This window comes from Sciurus carolinensis, chromosome 1 (assembly GCF_902686445.1).
Source record: "Sciurus carolinensis chromosome 1, mSciCar1.2, whole genome shotgun sequence".
In the NCBI taxonomy this organism is placed as follows: Eukaryota; Metazoa; Chordata; class Mammalia; order Rodentia; family Sciuridae; genus Sciurus; species Sciurus carolinensis.
In genome coordinates this window covers 17,035,515-17,055,453 of record NC_062213.1, presented here as the reverse complement: position 1 = coordinate 17,055,453, position 19,939 = coordinate 17,035,515, and the positions used below count along the sequence as shown (strand labels likewise).

At 35.6% G+C, this 19,939-nt stretch overlaps 1 protein-coding gene across 4 annotated transcripts in view; it reads right to left on the bottom strand.

The window, feature by feature from the left end:
• Tmem65 (transmembrane protein 65) overlaps positions 1-19,939 on the bottom strand; it is a 49,975-nt gene that overhangs the window by 27,533 nt on the left and 2,503 nt on the right. For 2 of the 4 annotated variants that reach the window (XM_047563399.1, XM_047563407.1), the window contains exon 2: positions 5,218-5,298. The exons of the other annotated variants lie outside the window; for them this stretch is intronic. In XM_047563399.1, the coding sequence (XP_047419355.1) occupies positions 5,218-5,298 (81 nt within the window). The remainder of the gene's footprint in view (positions 1-5,217; positions 5,299-19,939) is intronic. 4 annotated transcript variants of the gene reach the window in all.

Genomic DNA, 19,939 nt, shown 5'->3' with positions numbered 1-19,939 from the left:
AGAAAAACAGTATTTCTTTGATGATTCAGCTATTATATTACATTAGATTCATCAGCTTAAAGCTCAATTATTATATTTTAGAGATATAAAACTGGGGAATACTGTCAAAAAGAATTAAGAGGGTCTGAAGAGAATGTAATTCTTTTTTCCTCCTATTTCAGAAATAAAAATGCATTTAACTCAGTGACTTCATATTTTATTATTTAAGTTTTATACTGTATTCACTTAAAGAAAAAGGGGAAGTCAGAGATGAAGAGAAGGACAAAGGGGAAAAATGAGAAACAGAACAGGTAAAAAAAAAGAAAAAATGAAGAACAAATGCAGAGAGAAAAGGAAGTACTGGTGACTGAAATGGTACAAATTATATTCCATGCATGTGTGATCATGTCAACATGAACCCTACTATTGTGTATTAACTATAGTGCACTAATAAAAACATTAAAAATACTGAGATTAAAATTTTTAAAAAGAAAACCTCCCCTGTCACACAAGAAGAAAACTCCCATCTGGAAGAATTCCTTGCTAGAACTAGGTTTTTCTGTCCCTTTACTGATTGGTTTGTTGGTTAACCTCTAGTAGACTGAACTTGTTATCTCTGGATCAGACTCAGTTTGGACAAAGATATAGAACACAATACTTAGCAACCTTAGAAAAACAGATGAAGAGAAATCATCTCCAACTATGCCAGAGATTCCCAGGTTTTGCTATAAAGGTTTTCATAACTGAAATATGACTTACATTAAATTATTTTAATCAATACTACTAAATTTTAGCATATTAAATTTATAAATTTCACATGAAAACTCAAAATAAAGTAGAAATTTATTTTAAATTGTACTTTTCAGGAACATATAAGCTCTAGGAACATAACTGCCTACAACCTAGTCATACAATGCCTGTGCTACTTCATATCTGGAGTTTTGACCATTTTTTAACAGTGCTCCTCTCAACCTGATGTCTTGCTTGGCCACTTATCTTTTTTATTACAAAATACCATAACTGATACTCAGTGCCTGTTACAGGAATAGGAGAATGCAACAGGTTTGGGGTCTGAGATAACAGGGTTACAGATTCCTGCTCTACTGTACTAGCACAGATATAAAGATCTGGGATCATCATTTGTAATATACATTTTAAGAGGAGCCTTGTGAAACAATTAAAATTTTAGTGTCAATCATTACTATATCTTAAGTAGGGGGGAAAAAGCTTCTTTGAGAACACCAATGTAAATAAAAGTTAAAGAAATTGTTCAGAATTAACTGACTGACCATAGACAATTTACCTATAAGAAACTGAACTAAAAACAACTGTGCCTATAACAAGAATCTGCCTGCCAGCAGCAAACACCACACTCATGGCATTTACTTTCTGACAAGGGAGATGGAATACAACAAAAACTTTTGCCGGATATTAAGATAACATTTTGCATCTCAAAAGGAATCCAGGCCACACACATGTATCTCCCAAAACCCCAAAAATATTATTTTTTCAATTCCACCCACCCAGCCCCCCACACACACACATGCAATTATGTCATCAGGACATCAGAAAGCACAGGTTCTGGTCTTGTTCTAAGTAACTCTAACCTGTGGTCTCTCAGTTTGTAGAGAATTTTCTCACTTATTGGTGAGGTAATATTTATCTCAGTTTTATATTATACTTAGCTGTATTGGTTTTATAGAATTACAACATATACTACATTTGACTTCTATTACTTATAACATCTGATGTATCACATCTCCAGATATTATTATTATTCTGAAAGCAGATCCAAAATAATTTATTCAAAAGTAGTAGAAAGACCATGTGCCTTCCTGCTTTCAAAATCTAATAAAGTTGGGCTGGGGTTGTGGCTCAGTGGTAGGGTGCCCAGCACATGTGAGGCACTGGGTTCGATCCTCAGCACCACATGAATAAATGAATGAATGTTATTTTTAAAAAGCTAATAAAGTTCATATAAGTATGTACTAAGCAAGGTTATTAATAAAAAAATTACACACAAATATGGTAATATTAAAATATAAAATACAATCACCTCTGATAATGTTAACTGGAGAAGACAGAAAGCAATATTTGTTTATTTCCTATCTACCTTAGCCAAATTTATCTTTTATTACAAAATTCACCAATTTTGAATATGAACGCTTCTTTCTATTAACTTGAGCAGGTGAAGCTAAAACACTGGGGAGTTAAGAAACTAGAGAGTACAATCAAATACTGACAAATCTGAATAAAATATTCACTTTGAAGAAGTCAACAAAACCTAATGCCCTTTCATTCTGTTCAGTCAAAACTGATTGCTATAATAGGATTTACTGAAAACATCTTACATGAAGCCATATATATATATATATATATATATATATATATATGTAAGTGAAACAGTCTACATTTTAGTCTCCATTATCAAATTGCAAAACATTTACAACAATGATGGTGAAGGAAAACAGAACGAGAACTTTTTAGGGTACACTCTATTATAATATCTAATTGAAAATGATAATTTGTCATTTTCACTGTTGAACATTCCATTAAATTAATCTTGCTTTACAAAGTATAACTCCAAAGTGAAGCAGAATAAATTCTGAAAAATAGAACAGTATTTTCCCTATCCATCTAATATCCTCTTCAAATTACTTTTTTCCCCTCCTTTCCCAAGAAATAATTCCACTTCAGACATGGTAATGACATGACCTATTATCATGGATACAAATAACAATAGAAAAATCTCAAACCAAGGGGAAAATTAAAGATCATTTACAATAAACTTAGAATAGTACCAAAACAACTTCACTCTGAGATGATATAAAACATCTAGTATTCCTTTACGACAAATAACTCAATAATCCTTAAGAGCCCAATTATCCAGTTTCCCATCTTTTGAACACCTAATATTCCAGATCCACCAGAGCATCTTCCCCAAGAAAGTACAGGAAGTAGGCCAAATCTGGCCTAGTAAGAGATTATTTAAAAGAACAAAGATAAAAATAGTGTATTTAAACAATAATTTGGGTACCAAGGGTCTCTTATACCCATATTTTTGAACATTATAAATAAGTGCTCAGTCTTTTAATAAAAACAAAATTTGAATGACTGAGGTGAAATTTACAATAAATATACAATAGAGAATACAAACTTAAAATGCAACCATGCTGTATGCAAAATAATTTAAGCAAATCATATTAAATGCCAAAAAGTCATGCACCAAAAGGGGGTTAAAAGCTACACAAGTCAAAAAATGATATTCAAAATGAAAATGAACACTTTAGAAACAGTGAAGAACTTAATTTAGTAGGTTCTAGTTAACAAGTATTTATAAATAAATATTTTAATTGTTAAAGGATTTTATTTTTTAAGTACATGCTGTAGTTAAATACATAAAAGCATGAGTGTGATCTTATAATTCTATTTAGTATTTAAAGTGATTAATATGACATATACATTATGTACAAAATAAATTTCTACTTAGATCATACAAGAATTAACACTTTCACCTCATTAACATTCTGGAAACTTACTGTGCCTCATGGGGCTTGACTGCAACCTAGGTGGGTACTGAGAGGAAAGTAATAGATTTCTGGACTGGCACAGGCCAGGGGCACAGCAGTTAAAGACAGGAGTTGGTCAGTGGTAATGAATGACAGCACAGCTATAGAACTCAAGTAATCACCCATATTAATGTATTAACCCATTAATTATTAATTCTGGTTTAAGTGATGATAAATGCTAGAGATGCAATGATTTTTCTTACTTTATTTCATGGTAAGTTTCTTTTTAGGATAACTGAACATTCTCTTGATTTGTGGTTACTTCCATGTGCCTAACTTGTATACTTAGAACAACTATATATACTACTTAACACAGACTTCCCTTCCATTATGCCTATGAAATACTATAATGACTAGGGGTATAACTAACAACTGATTCTCAGAAGGTGAGCACTGACAGACAGGTGAACCCTACAATCATTCATCAGCACTGCACCTCCTGTGATATTGATTACCATCATCTCCAAGATAAGCATCATTCCTCTTCCCTACATCATTCCAAAACTGAGGGATAAAAGAACAATCTTGAGAATAATTCAAAATTAAAACTATTTTTCAAAAGATATTAGCATTAAATGTTTATATGTACTAGATTTAAATTTTTTGACTTCAGAATTATCTTAGAACTGATAGAGTATACTGGAGAATTTTAACAATGTAATAATGTTAATATGTGTGTACATATATTACACACATATACTAAGACATTTCTCTTAAGTTCTTATGACATGATATTTGCCCTTGACATCTTATTTAACCCTTAACAACACATAATTTCATATACTACATTACACTTCTTAGACAACATAACTAAATTGAATACTAAATAAGGACAGATACATGTATTTCAGTCTTTATCTTTCTCTCATACATACAGAATTCCACCACCACCACAGTATGAAACTTAGCAAGTTGTATGGCAGATAAGTCTAAAAAAAATTTCATAAGGGCCTTGAATAAACTTACATAAAGCTTTCAAACTAGTCAAGATTATATCTTTAAAATACTGAAGGTGGACTGAGGCTGTAACTCAGTAAAAGCATAGTTACTTGCCTAGCATGCATAAAACCCTGGATTCAATCCCTAGCACTGCAAAAAAAAATTTATACATACATGCACACACAAATATATTTATGCATGCAATAATATTTGTAAATGTATTATATATTTATGTATGTGTGCATGTATACACATACACACACACACACACACACACTGAATGGTTCCTGAAGTTCCGTTACTGAAGTAATAGTATGTCAGTTTGTCTCTGGAATATTCTGAGGTTTCTGTATGTGGTCCTTTCTTCCTAGGCAGTCTAAAAGAATCCATAGCCTTTGTTGCTTCTTATGTTCTACTTGTTATGGTTATTTTAATAATTTTTAAATGCACTATATAAATATAATTAAATAGAAGTGATTTTTGTCTTGAGGTCATAAATATAATACTTCAGTTAGTTAATCATGCAATTATTAATCAATCACATCCACAAATTTCAGGGTTAGATAATAGAAATAAATAGAAATAGACTGCTGACAGTCTAAAATACTAATAGAAAAAAATTATTAAATTCTATTTCAAACAAGCAAGAAGTTCCACCAAGTAGATGTTCTGCTACTCGCAGTAAACATGTGACAAGCAATCAACACCATAAGAATGTACTATACTATACCAAAATTATCAGGGGTCTCTGCTGACGATACCTCCTTTGCACGCTTCGCAATGACAATCTCGGGTTTGGGATATCTGCATGCTAAAAATATTTTAAAATCAAAATGTATTTAAGCAATAAAGTAATTACAATGTGTAAATATTTTTAAATGTATATGAAGTTTTAAGTGTCACATGTTAGTAAAAAGGCAGTCTTTCATTTACACAGTATGTGGGGCTGTACATTGGCAATGCAAGCTTCAACTGTACAAGGCAGTCTTAAAAACCAGTGGAGGCTGGGAGGATAGCTCAGTGGTAGAGCACCTGCCTAGCACACTTCAGTCCCTGGGTTAAATCCCCAGCACTGCCAAATAAATATATAAGCACAGGGTAAAATTCAATGATTCTGTGACCTTCAAGAATCTGTCAAAACACTAAAAAGTCTCTAATAGGTATAAAGAAAAAGGGAAATCTTGAAAATAGTAAAACTAATATTAATTTAGAATACTGTAATTTAAAACAAACAGATAATTAAAACGTTTTATTTCTTTGTACTTAAATAGTTTGAAAGCCTTAGTCCTCTTCTTTTCATCCTACTTCTCATCATATAACAATATGAAGCATCCTTCCTATAGCTTGAATTGTCACATTCCTTTCTAAATCTAGATTAGCAAAAACAAAACATTTTATCTTTGTGTTTTCAATATCTTAAAGTATCTCTGAGAGTTCCTTTAATAAAATAAACTTTTTGCTAGGGCCACTTCATCTCTTCATCACAGCCTCCCACTTCCTCATTTACATCCATACAGTTGCCTCCCCTGAGCTCTGCTGGCAGCAGACCTCAAACCTTACATGGTGGCAGTTCAGTGCCAGTGCTGACGTTCTCACACTCAGCTATTTCTTCTGTACTGCATTTATACTTGAGTGGAATCTCACTACAGTATTATCAATGCTATGGTTTGGATACTGTTTGAGTATGTCCCCCAACAGATCATGTATTGAAAGTTAATCCCCATTATGAGGTATTAATTGAGGGGAAAATTAATCAACTATGGTGTTTAGAGGTGGGGCCTTTGGGAGGTAATTAGAAATAGATAAGGCCATTAGGGTAAAGCCTCATGACTGAATACTAGTAGCTTTATAAGGAGAGAAAAGGAAGACATCAGAGAGTAACGATAGACACACATACTTCCTCATGTCTTCCATGTGAGGCCCTGCACTACCTTGGGACTCTGCCAGCAAGAAGGCCATCACCAGATCTATATGAACTCCAGAACCATGAGCTAAGCAAAACTTTTTTATATAAAGTAATACCTTGTAAGGTATTAAGTATTTCATTATAATAGTGCAAAAAATTAATAGTCACTTTTCTTTTTTTGTTTTGTTTTGTTGTTGAAATGGAGTCTAGGTATATAGCCCAGACAGGACTCAAACTCTGTGTTTGAATGATCTTCCTGTCTCCGCCTCCCATGTAGCTGGGACTACAGACATGTATCACCATGCCTGGCCTTCATTTCCATTTTGGTCCACTTCTTGTAAAACACTGCAAGGGTTTATCACTATTTTTCTGTGAGTGAACTGAATAATAGATACGCAGTGATCAATCACAATAAGCTGTAAAAGAAGAGATGGATTAGTCATAATCATGATACACAACTGTTTTTAAATAGTAATTTGCGGACTCAAGAACTAGGAGCAAAGTTTGCAGTTAAGTTTGTACTTTATGCAATTACTCAAAGTTAATAAACTGAGATAAATAAATTTTGAACCATGTTGTTGGAAATTGTTATTTAACTAAAACATGGTTATTAAAATTCATGCACATGGGAACTGTACAAAGCAAGGACTACCTTCAATAATTACTTAATGAAATATGCATATATCAAGAAAACAGGGCATTAGATTTTAATTTATATTATCTTTCTATATATACAAATTAATAAAAAATAAAAGAGGAATATTAGAAGCTAAATGTTTTCCATTTCACTTACTTGAATTTACTGTCATTTAACTATCAAAGATTTACTAATCTATAATGAAGTAGGACTCAATTATAAAATATCATGTGCTTAAAAATAAAAGAAATTTTATCATACATCAAGTCTCAGTGTTTTCTTAACTGCCTTTGCATTCACTGCTGAAAATTTTTTTTTAAATACTTAAAAGTTTTTTTTTTTTAATTTGCAGAAAATCATCCCTGATCTCAAAGGGCTACACAGAGTTGGTATGATATATAAATAGATATGATATGATGAAGAATAAAAATATACAGTATAAATTTCCAGAAGGAAGAAATTACATCCTGAAGAAGAGGAGACAGCCTCTAAGAAAAGAAGAGAAAGGTTTTGGTTTGGCCTTAAAGAATTTAAATTTAAATGAGTGGACAGAGAGGACCCCTCCTTCCCATAAAATTCAGTCAAAAAGCTGTGAGGTAGAACTGAGTGAAGTAGGCATCTGTGCATGAGAGAGGGAAGCCACAGTGGCCTAAGCAGAGTTCAGAGCTCAAGTAGGGTGAGGGTGTATCGGCATAGGAGGGTCCATCTGGCACAAAGTGTAAAACCCAATTGGAAAGAGAAAGGCTTCCATAGTAGAGGGGAGAGGATTGTGGCACAGGGTGTCAGTGCCCAAGTTTGAGTGAGAAGGACATCTGGACAGAGTACATTATCAGTGGTGGTCATGGGGTATTGGTGACACAGTGAAGCAGTGATCCAAAAAAGAAATATATTAAAGGATAACAGGAGCCAGGTATTTCTCCCTTGGAGAATACAGTGAAAAAAACTCAAATGTACCTTGTGGTATTGAATTAGCATTGGAGAAATTGTTATGAACTCTTTTTATAATATGTAGTATTATAGGGAAAGGGGGACAGATAAATAGAAATGACATATATTATTGTTATGATTTGGACATGAGGGTCCCCCAAAAGTTCCTGTTAATACAGGAATATTCAGAGGTGAAAGAATTGGATTGTGACTGCTATAACATAATCAGTCCATCCAGGTTTGAATGGACTGATAGGGTGGTAACTGCAGGCCAGTGGACATGGCTAGAGGAGGTGAATCACTGGGGATGTACCCTGGAAGGGTGCATATTCCCTGGGGGTCCTTCCCTTGCCCTCTACTTCCCCACTGGCCATGAGCTGAGCAGTTTCCCTCCACTGGGCCCTTTCCCCATGATGTGCTGTCCTACCTTAGGCCACAAATAATGGAGTCAGTCATCTATGAACTGAAACTTTAGAAACAGTGAGCCCCAAATAAACTTTTCCTCCTTTAAGTTGTTCTTATTGGATAATTTGGTCACAGCAATACAAAAGCTAACTAAAACAACAATGTATATAAATACATACAATACTTGGTTCACAAGCTGTATTAACTGCAAACAGCCATACCCTACTAGTTGTAAGCACACCTAATACTTAAATCTTGGTTTCTAAATACCATTCTACATTGAAAGAAACCAAGATTCCCTGTAGAAATGACTGATTCCAGGGTTGGGGCAGAAAAAGTGCAAGATAAGCCTGGAACACCCTGTGGCCACTGTGACTTCCTGCCCCCTACACAGATAACTACCTTTCTCAATCTCACCTGTGACTTTTGGACTACATTATTATGGGAAGGAAAAGGGAAGCCTCCCTTCTCCAGTCATTTAAATCCTAAAATGCTTTTAAGGTCAAACCCAAAAGAGTAGAGGGGACATGCTCAAAGAGTAATGGGTAATGGGGACATATCAAAAAGACAGAGAGCTAGCCTGAAGGCATACCCACAAGCCAAATATGAAACAGCTAGAAGATCAAAAGTGATAATAATAAGTCACAACCCACTAAATAAAATAGGAATCCATGATTATATATTGATGCAAATTAACAAACTGAAAGATTCATGAGAATGGGATATTTCATTATTCAAAGTACTACTTCACAAAATACTTGTAAATTACAGAAAGGAAAATAATAACTTCACAGTGGATAAATCAAACAGAGCATTTTAGTCAAATGTTCAAAGTTAAAATCACCAGAGAAAATATGAAATCACAAGTCAACTGACATGATGAAAAAGAACACAACACTTCTATGATATTCCCACTAAAGATGAACTACTAGAATCTGTTCATGAGGTAAGCAAGAAATTCAAATTGAAGGACGTGTCACAACATACTAAAAGGAAAACTAAGGGATGGTTCTAGATGGAAAGAAATTAAAGATATGTTAACAACTAACTCCAATTGTAGCAAACATCAGGTGCACAATCTGATCCTTAGCTGGTAGAAGTCTTACACAGCTCTCAGTGGTCAATCATCTTGGAGAACTACTCAGTTAAGAAATGCTGCTTCGCCCAAGGCCCTGCACCCTGCCCTGGGCAAGCAAGCTCTAATAGCTTGTTTTCACAGAGGCAGAGGTCCAGAAATCTCACCCAGCTCACAACATATGGAAGTGTCATCCAACCCCAGAACTCCTCACAGGGTCAGCTGAGTCTTCCGTTGCGACTGTATCACAACTGTGTTAGTTTTACCTCATTGCGACCATAACACCTGACATGAACAACTTAGAGAAGGGAAAGTTTATTTGGCTCACAGTTCCAAGGTTCAATCTATGATCACCCAAGTCCACTGCTCTGGGCCCATGGTGAAGCAGAGCTGAGTATCTGGCTGAAGGACCTGGAGGAGGAGAGCTGCTCAGTTCATAAAGCGGTTGATGGGAAAGAAGAGAGAGCAAGGAAAAGTGGCCACAAGAAAAACAAACCCTTCCAGGGTATGCCCCCAGTGACCCACCTCCTCCAGCATGCCTCACCCAGTTAGTCCATTCAAACTGGGATGAACTGATGAGTTACAGCTCTCATGTTTCATCTATGGACACCCCTGTATTAACAAAGGAGCTTCTGGGGGACACCTCACAACCAAACCAGAGCAACTTTATTTCTACCCCGCTCAAATTTGCTCCCTTCCTTTCCTTTCCTAAGGTGTGGATTCGAACAGCATTAACCAATATTTTCTTACACATTAGTCTTCGTCTCAGAGACTGCTTCCCAAGGAAATGAACCCAAATTTATTTTCTAATTATTGAGAAGAGGGGGAAAGTTTATTTTAGGAAGTTTTCTGTAAAGTCAAAATTGTTTCAAAATTTTGAAAATGCTAAAAAGTAGGGAAAGCACAGAAAGAGAATGTCATGGGGGAAAAAGCAGAAGAGAAGTATGACTGGGGCATGGTTTACTGGAGAAATAAGACTTTGCTGGACAGTATGTTCTAAGTCATAATGGGAAGAAAAAGAAGATGAACAAAATGGAATAGATATGCATCACTGAAGATGGATACATGTGAGAAAAAGCATCGTTAGGCAAACTTATTGTTGTGTAAGTCATAAGTGTATTTAAACAAAGAGTTATGATGTCAACAGGCAATATAATCGTATATCTGGGAACCACCATAAAGTTCATCAATGCTATGGTATGGGTGTGGTCTAAGTGACCCCAAATGTCCATTGTAATTAGAGGCTTGGTCCCCAGGTTGGTGCTACTGTGAGGTGTTGGAACTTTTACAAGTTGGGATCTTGTGGAAAGTCCTTAGTTCGTTGAGGGTATGTCCTCAGATGAGATTATGGAACTCTAATCCCTCCCTTGCTCTCTGACTCCCCATTTGAAGACATAAGCTCCTCCATACAGATGCACCTCCACCATGATGTTACTACTTACTCTGACCACATTCCCACCATTGCTATTGCACCATGAGGTGGTGCAGCCAAAAGGAGACTGCCAAGCCTGAGCTATGCTGTTTGGACTTTCAGCCTCCAAAACTGTGAACTAAATAAAAATCTTTTTCCCTTTATGAAATTAGCTGCTTCAGGTATTCTGTTGTAGTAACCCAAAGATGACTAATACACTCATTGACTAAAACTCTATAATGTGTCAAATGACTGTATATTTGTTACACAGCATTTATTTCTCAAAGGTAATTATGTATAATTATAAAATCAGTAATAACAATTCATTTTTTTTTCTAATGTCTTTAAACAAGTCCCTTTGTGCAGAAAAAAAAATTCTAGGATAATATTCCTAAATCATTATCTTTCTCATGCACAAAAATTATACCAGTTCACAAAGTGTACCACATCTTGTATTATCAAAATCATATCTGAAAACTGGAAATCCATATGTAGCAAAATGAAATAAAACCCCTCTCACCCTGCACAAAATTCAACTCAAAGTGGGTCCAGGACTTAGACATTAGAATAGAGACCCTGTGCCTACTAGAAGAAAAAGTAGGACCAAATTGACATCATGTCAGCTTAGAAACTGACTTCCTAAAGTGCAAGAATCAATAAATGACTCCTAAAATCAAGAATCAATAAATGGGATGGAATCAAACTAAAAAGATCTTCACAGCAAAGGAAATAATCAAAACTATGAAGAGAGAATGTACAGAATGTGAGAAAACCTGCACCTCAGATAGAGCATTAATCTCCAGGACATAAAAAGAATTCAAAAAACCTTAATACTCCCCACCCAAAACCAAAAACCCAACAACAAAAAATAACCCAATCCATAAATTGGCTAAGGAACTGAACAGACACTTAACAGAAGAAGAAATATGATCAGTGAACAAATATATGAAAAAATGTTCACCATCTCCAGCAATTAGAGAAATGCAAATTAAAACTACAGAAATTTCATCTCACTCCAGTCAGAATGGCAATGAACAAGAATACAAGCAAGAATAAATATTGACGAGGATGTGAGGGAAAAGGTACATTCATACATTGCTGGTACTGCAATTGGTGCAACTGCCATGGAAAGCAGTATGGAGACTCCTCAGAAATCTTGCAATGGATCCACCATTTGACCCAGTTATCCAACTCCTCAGTTTATACCCAAAGACTTAAAATCAGCATACTACAGTGATGCAGCCACATCAATGTTTACAGCAACTCAATTCCCAAAGCTAAGCTATGGAAACAAGCTAGGTGCCCTTCAAAAGAAGAGTAGATAAAGAAAATGTGGTATATATACACAAGGGAATGTTACTCAGCCATAAAAAAGAACAAAATTATGACATTTGCTGGTAAATGAATGGAACTGAAGAATATCATGCTAAGTGAAATAAGCCAATCCCAAAAAACCAAAGGCCAAATGTTTTCTCTGATATGCAGATGCTAATTTCACAATGGGGAGAGGACAGTTAGAGAAGAATAGAAGTACTCTGGATTACACAAAGGGGAATGAAGGAAATGAAGGGGAATGGGAACAGGAAAGATAGTAGAATGAATTGGACATTACCATTCCATGTGCATATACGATTACACGACCAATGTCATTCTACATCATGTACAACCAGAAGAATGAGAAGTTATACTCCATATATGAAAAATATGTCAAGATATATTCTATCATGTATACCTAATTAGAACAAATAAAAATAAATTTTTTAAAAAATCATATCTGTTTACCTATTTCCTTCCTCAAGCATGCCTGAGTTTATTATCCATATAACTTCAATTCTCTCCCATCTCTTAAAAAGAAAAAAAAAAAAACTTTATAAAGCTGCTACTCAAAACATGGTCCCTGGACCTGCAGTACTGAAATTCCTGAGAACTTATTAGAAATACAGAATCTCAGGTCCCCCTCAAACCTAATGAAACAGAATTTGCATTTCAATAACACTCCCAGACTATGTACGCACATTAAACCTTGTGAAACCAAGTTTCCACTGAGATGCAGAGAGCTACAAGGAGCGTTAATCCCACCTTTACTATACAACAAAGTCAAACTCAATTCAAATTCAAGACATTTTGAACTCATAAAAGAATAGAAGTCACAGAGAAAACAACTCACCCTCAATCAAAAGAGAGGCAGGTGCCTGCAAGGACAGAAGAGATGTTATTTAGCACTGCTTTCCTGGGGTAGATTCAACTGTACTACACCCTAAGAAGAGTACAGCTAAATAGTAGGGGAATAGGAGAAGTCAGAGTGAGGGCTGATGAGACAATATGTAGCCACTAGAACACACTTAATTGGAGGAGTCCATACCTTCTTGCACGTTTTTACCCCAAATCCTACCAGGCACACAAAGATGAAAAAAAGAGTAGGGCTGGGGTCATAGCTCAGTGGTAGAGCACTTGCCTAGCGCGTGTGAGGCACCTGGTTCAATTCTCAGCACCACATATACATAAGTAAAATAAAATGTCCACTGACAACTAAAAAAAAATTTTTTTTAAATAAGTGTGCATTTCGGTGAGACCTGAAGGAAGGGAATGGCAGCTGCACAGAAGGACATGAAACACTACCTGGTTCCTCATCTCAATTTCTCCAATGAATCAAAACCTATAATCTGTAAAAGAAGGGCAAAAATGCTGTCACCCTTAGGTGAGGTTCAGTGACCAACCATCCAGTTTTCCAGGAACTGCTTCAGTGCTAAAAGTCTGCATCCAAAAATATTCTTCTGTGGGATACAAAAAGTTTACTTTTAGGTGATGGGTAAATAAGGGTGAGGAAAAAGGATAAAACCCATATAATGGCCCCCAAAAGAGGGGCTGAAATCAACACTGTTTCTAATAGGAAATGGATCTGGAATAGATTATTTCCCTTCCTTAGTAGCTACCACTGATCTTTTTTTCCCTCCTTGGCCACTGAGGTCAGTAACAATAACTGGCAGGTCACAGTTATAGCTCATCCTCAGTTATATCACTCCTAGTAATGTTACTTAAGTAAGTAACTTAAGTGCATCATACTATTGAACATTAACAATAGTGAAAGTTAACAAAGTCTCTCACTTTGCTTGTGGACTGTATTACTATATATTGAAATACTACTGCTTTATCTTTTAACATTGTGAATATTGTGACCATGTTTTCTATGAATTTAGATAATTAAATAAAAATTACAAACACCAGCATGACCCAAACAGCACTGAAACAGAAGGTTAATTAATTGTGTTATTTTAATGGCTGATGGAAGAATACATATTACTAGATTTGGGAGGCAAATAATCAAAGAGGAGCATATTGTACAGTATGCAGAAAAGAATTTGAGACTGGGTATATAGAAAAGGGGATGCAAAGGCCTAAACCTAATCACTGCATTAATGTAGTTGAATGGATTAACTAGGTGGTAACTATAGGCAAGTGGGGTGTGGCTAGAGCAGGTAGGTCACCACGGGTGTGCCCTGGGAGCCTATATTTTGTCTCTTGTAGCAGAGCTCTCTGCTTTCTTGTTGTCATGTCCTGAGCTCTTTCCTCCACCACACCCTTCTGCCCTGATGATCTGTCCCACCTCCAACCCAGAGCAATGGAGTTGGCTATCTATGGGCTAAGACCTCTGAAACCATGAGCACCAAATAAACTTTTCCTCCTCTAAAACTGTTCTTGTCAGATCTTTTGTTCACAGTGGTGAAAAAGTTGACTAAAACACTAACTTAAATTCCCCTAAAACTTTAATTCATAAATAGCAGCCTAAGCCAACTAAGTTTCAGGTGCTTAGAACAATGATACTTTGAACATACATAATCCAGATGTTAGCAAAAATATAAGAAAGATCTTCACTGTAAAAAGTGAAGATCAATAACATGATAGATGCCACCAGTTAGCTGGAAAGACAAAGTAATGGTCCTAGAAGTGTCTAAAAAGTGGGAGTGGAGGGAAATGGTGCTTTTTAAAAAAACAAGAAAACTGAAGAAAAATAAATTTAAAAACACTATGGAAGAGTGATAAATAGCAGAAGGGCATACATTAAAAACAGTAACAGAATGCCTGGAAGCAGAAAAGAATTTATCACAACCACAAGGAATGAATGAGAACAGAGAACAGTCTGAAAGCAATAGGGGCAATCCCAGGGGGAGGCAGACTAAGTCCAACACATTTCACTATCACTATGATAGAATCTAAAAAGCAAGCCAAGTGAAACAGCTCAGTTCAGAAGGCATTCGGTATACTGACTAGTATGTCTACAAACAGAAGTAGCCCCAAAGGAAATTATTGCATTAAAATATAGTATATAAAACTCTGACATGTGGTAGAGGCTAGATTGTGCTCATTCTCAAAATCCTTTAATTAAGGCAGAGAAAAAGTGCAATGTATTCAAATATATTGCCATCAAAAGCCATCTAAATAAATGTTTCAGAGTTTCCCTATAAAATCTTGTAAGAGCTTCTCATTAATCAGATCCTTTGAGGTAATTTTAATATGTAACTACTTGTTTTATGTGATCATTCTCAATAACTTAAAGCAGACATAAACTTAGGAGTCAAAGACAAGGTAGCTATAAAGCTACATATTAATTAATTCAGCTGACCTGAGCAAGATGCTAATAAAATCTGCACTCAGGGATTTAGTCCCCATTTGTTCCAGTTATTTTATACTTGGACATATTGTCTGGTGACAATAGTGTGGTTATGCAAAGGAATCACCATTTTTAGAAAAACTAAAATAATGCCCACTAATAATGGTTTACTACCTACCAGATCATCCTCAACATTCAAGATCATCCATTATCTTTTAGTTCCATGAGACCTCTGGATAACCCTATAAATAACTGACTTTATATTATTTCAAACTTCCTAGCCACAAATCTGTTTTTAAAAACTTGTCATAACTACTATACCAAATAAGTAATAAGTGACTACTGTGATGGAAAACACCAAAATAATTATATTGGTGAATTAAACTAGTGTTTGGCTTATGTGGAAGCCATATTTTCTAAGTTTCTAATATTAAGAATTTAGTCAAGAAGTGAAGAGAGAACACAATCAAGGAAAACAGTTACCACAACAAAATTCATTTATTAGATAGAGAGGTGAGAAGTCCAGTAGACAGAATTATCCTTCTGTCTTTATTCAGAGATAAATATGTGTAAAATAAAGCAATGAGCTAAAAGCAAAGACAACGCATATATAACAGTGATTACTGATACATAACAGAAGAGAAGACAGGAAAGAGCAGCTGTTATAGTTTGGGTGTGAGGTGTCCCCCAAAAGCTTACGTGAAATAATTCGGGAAGGTTCAAAGGAGAAATGATTAGGTTGAAAGAGTCTTAACCCAATCAGTGAATTAATCCCTGATGGGATTAATTAAAGTGGTAGGGTGTGGCTGGAGGAGACTGGAATTGGGTCCTGGCTGTGGGGTATATATTTTGCATCTGGAGAATGGAGACCCGCCCTCTCTGCTTCCTGATGATGCAAGCTGCTTCCCTCTGCTACACTCTTCTGCCATGATGTTCAGCCTCACCTCCAGTAGTGAGGAATGGAGCCTGTCTTCTATGGACTAAGACCTCTGAAACCATGAGCCCTCAAATAAGCCTTTCCTCCTCTATAATTATGCTGGTCAGATCGTTTAGTCACAACAGTGAAATAGCTGACTATAACAGCAGCTAAAGAAATAGCTTATAGTAGTTCATATAAAGCAATGGCTCTCAACCATGGTGATTATTTTAAGCCCTCCTCCCCAATAAGCCACATTCCTGGACCCTCCAAGGGACAGTTGGCTCTGTCTGGAGATATTTTTGGCTAGCACAGATAGATGGAAAGGGTGGAAGGGTGATTCCAGAATTTAAGCAGGAAGGATGGGATGTTGTTAAATATTTGTGGGAGATAGCCCCCACAAAAAAGAATCACCAGGGCTGGGGAGATAGCTCAGTTGGTAGAGTGCTTGCCTTGTAAGCACAAGGCCCTGGGTTCGATCCCCAGCACCCCCAAAAAAAAAAAAAAAAAAAAGAATCACCAGCCCAAAATATCAATATTGCTGAAGATAAGAAATCCTGATATAGAAGAAAGACTGCTATACATCTCAATACCTATAAGGAATCACTGCACTAGCATCCAGTACAGGAACAAATGTTCAAAATGAGATTTATAATCCTAAAAAATAAAAAATATATTAATATATAAAATATAATACAAAAATTTCCAACAGGAAATATTTTTAAAGTACTGATAAAAAGAAACAAACTAAAATTATTAGGTATGACTACCTACATGAAATGTCACATCTTCTAATTTCCCTTCCCTTGAACCTGGACTGGCCTTAGTGACTTTCTTAACTAATAGCATGTAGCAGAAATAACATTCTAGTACTTCCAAGACTAGGTCATAACAAATCTGTAATAGGCTGGATAATGGAACCCAAAGATGTCCACATACTAATTCCCCAACCTGTGAATATGTTACCTTATATAGCAAAGAGACTTTGTAGGTGTGATTAAAGATTTTCAGAGTTTCCTTGATTATCCAGTTGGGCACTAAATGCCATCACAAGAGTCCTGGTAAGGAGGGGGTAAAAAGGTCAATGAGAAAAAAGATAAAGCAATAGCTGAAGCAGATATTCAAATGATATGGCCAGGAACCAAGGAATACTAAAAGCTGGAAGACACAAGGCACAGAGTCTTCCTGAATCCTCCAGAAGGACACAGCCTTGCTGACACTGATTTTAGTCCTTTAGGCCTTATTTTGGACTCTGGGCAGTCAGAACTGTAAGAGAATAAGTTTGCATTGTTTTAAGCTACTAAAGTGTGGTAATCTGTTAGAGCAGCAAATACAAAGTCTTAAAGTTTCTACCTAGCCCTCTTAGAACATTTTCTCTAGGAGTCCAGACTATTGTCAAAGTATTACAGCTATTCTGAGATTGTCATGCTGATGAGGCTATGTCTGCTTGGGTCAAAAGTACTAACTGGGCCCAGCTGCAAGTGAGTAAATCCATCTTGGAACCTCTGACCAACCCGTTCTTGTTCTTCCCCTCTTGCTGGGCCTACCTGGCGCTATATCTCCCTTATTTTTCTTGTATTATCTCAATGAAGGTACTAAAACATCTTCATTTATGTATTTGGAATATGAGATGTTTTTCTCTTTAAGCAAAAGCTAAGATAATCCCCAGCCCATTAAAGAAGCTAACAGATTAAAAGAATTGCTTCTTTCTCACATAATCCTGAGCAACAGACTGAGAAAAATAAGAACACCACTTTTAAAGGGTCAAGATTCCTAATAGACCAGAACTCCATGACAAATTTTGGTTATTTTTAAGTTTTTTAGATATCTAGCTTTTTATCTTCCAGTCTTATTTTGTCAAAGGCCCTTTAAACTATATGTCAAGTTCTTAAAACAAAGCTTCTCATTCTATCTTTAAATAAACAATCACAAGAAATGGGGAACTACAAGATTAAAGTTCAGGATTATATGGTTAATGTATATGGATAGAGACATAATAAAAAAAAATTAAGTATGCAATTACCACTCATACAGAAAAACAAAAAAGAAAAAGCTAAGCTCTATTACTGATGGAAAAACTGCTCTATTCACCTCAATACATCTTTCATCTGCTATATGCAAAAATAATCTTTATTAAAACAGTACACATGTACAGAAACATTCCCTAAGAAACTTATTTCTTTTAAATCTTATCTCTCATTTTACCTCTCCAATAGCCAACTCTGGTCTCTCTGGGAAACTCTAGATAAGCATTAATTACAGCACTTACGTAAATGTGGAAGTCAGTGTCCAAGTTAGCCCCTACGGATTCCCACCCTTTAGCATTCACACCCAGTGCACTACCCTCCCACAATGTGCCACCGCAAAAAAGAAGCTTTGATACTTCTAAGACTGGGTTAAAAATGACTGATTCCCAGCTTAGGATCTAGAACACTTGTTCTAGAGAAACCAGCAGCCATGGCTAGAAAACACTCAGGCAGCCCTGTAGAAATGCCCATGGGCAAAGAACTGACATTTTCAGCCAACAGCCATGGTTTGCTTGGAAATGGATCCTCCAGGCCTAGTCAAGATTCCAGATGATACAGCCCCAGCTGAAAGCTGTATTTCAATTTCATGAGACACTATGAGCCAGAAATACCCAACCACGCTGCTCCAGAATTCCTTAACATCAGAAATTGTGAGATGATACATGCTTGTTTTAAGCTGTTATGTCTAGGGATAGTTTGTTATACAGCAGTGGATAACTATTAATACAACATGTACTACCATTTTTCAAAATCAAAATGTATTTTTAAAGTTTTTTAAATTTTGAAATATTAATTAGAAAAAATTAGGAAGAAAATGTGTTTTAAAAATCTTGGCTAATATTGAAAGGCAACTCTTGAAAATGTCAGCTTGCCAATCCTACTTGTAGTAACAATGAGCCAAGGATCTACCATCAGCAGAATATGGCCTGCTTCTAGAAGGAGAGAAATCAAGTTGAGCAGGTAAGGCAAGAGGGCAACATATACTTTTTTTTTTAATTGGGAAGGGAATCAATTTGTAATTTGAAAATCACAATATCTTATTTAACTATGATAAGACATCCCACAGAATCTGCCTTATCTACTACCAATTGATTCTAAAGCTTTATCTTGTCACCAACTATACCACATGCTTACTGATAATCATGTAAAAAGATAAAGGTAAATGTACCAAGTTTCAGCAGATTTTATTAACTGTGTCAAAGCATAGATGATTTTTTCTGTTTCCACACCAGAGTCAAAACATTTCATGAGATCACACAAGCACCTTTTCCAAGGACACAAAAATTTCCTATAATAAGAAACAGTCCTTTTAACAAATCGTGTATTTCATTAGAAAGTGCACTTAGTATACACACATTTATTATATTAGTTGGGTATTTAAAAATATTATTCAAAAAGCAAAAATGAAAGAAAATATGGAGATTTTTGTCTAGTGGGGAAAATAAAATGTTGATTTCAACAATAAAATGAACTGTATACATTCCCAACACAGGATCTTTTGTACCTTACATGATTAATGAATAAGGTAATTTACTAAGT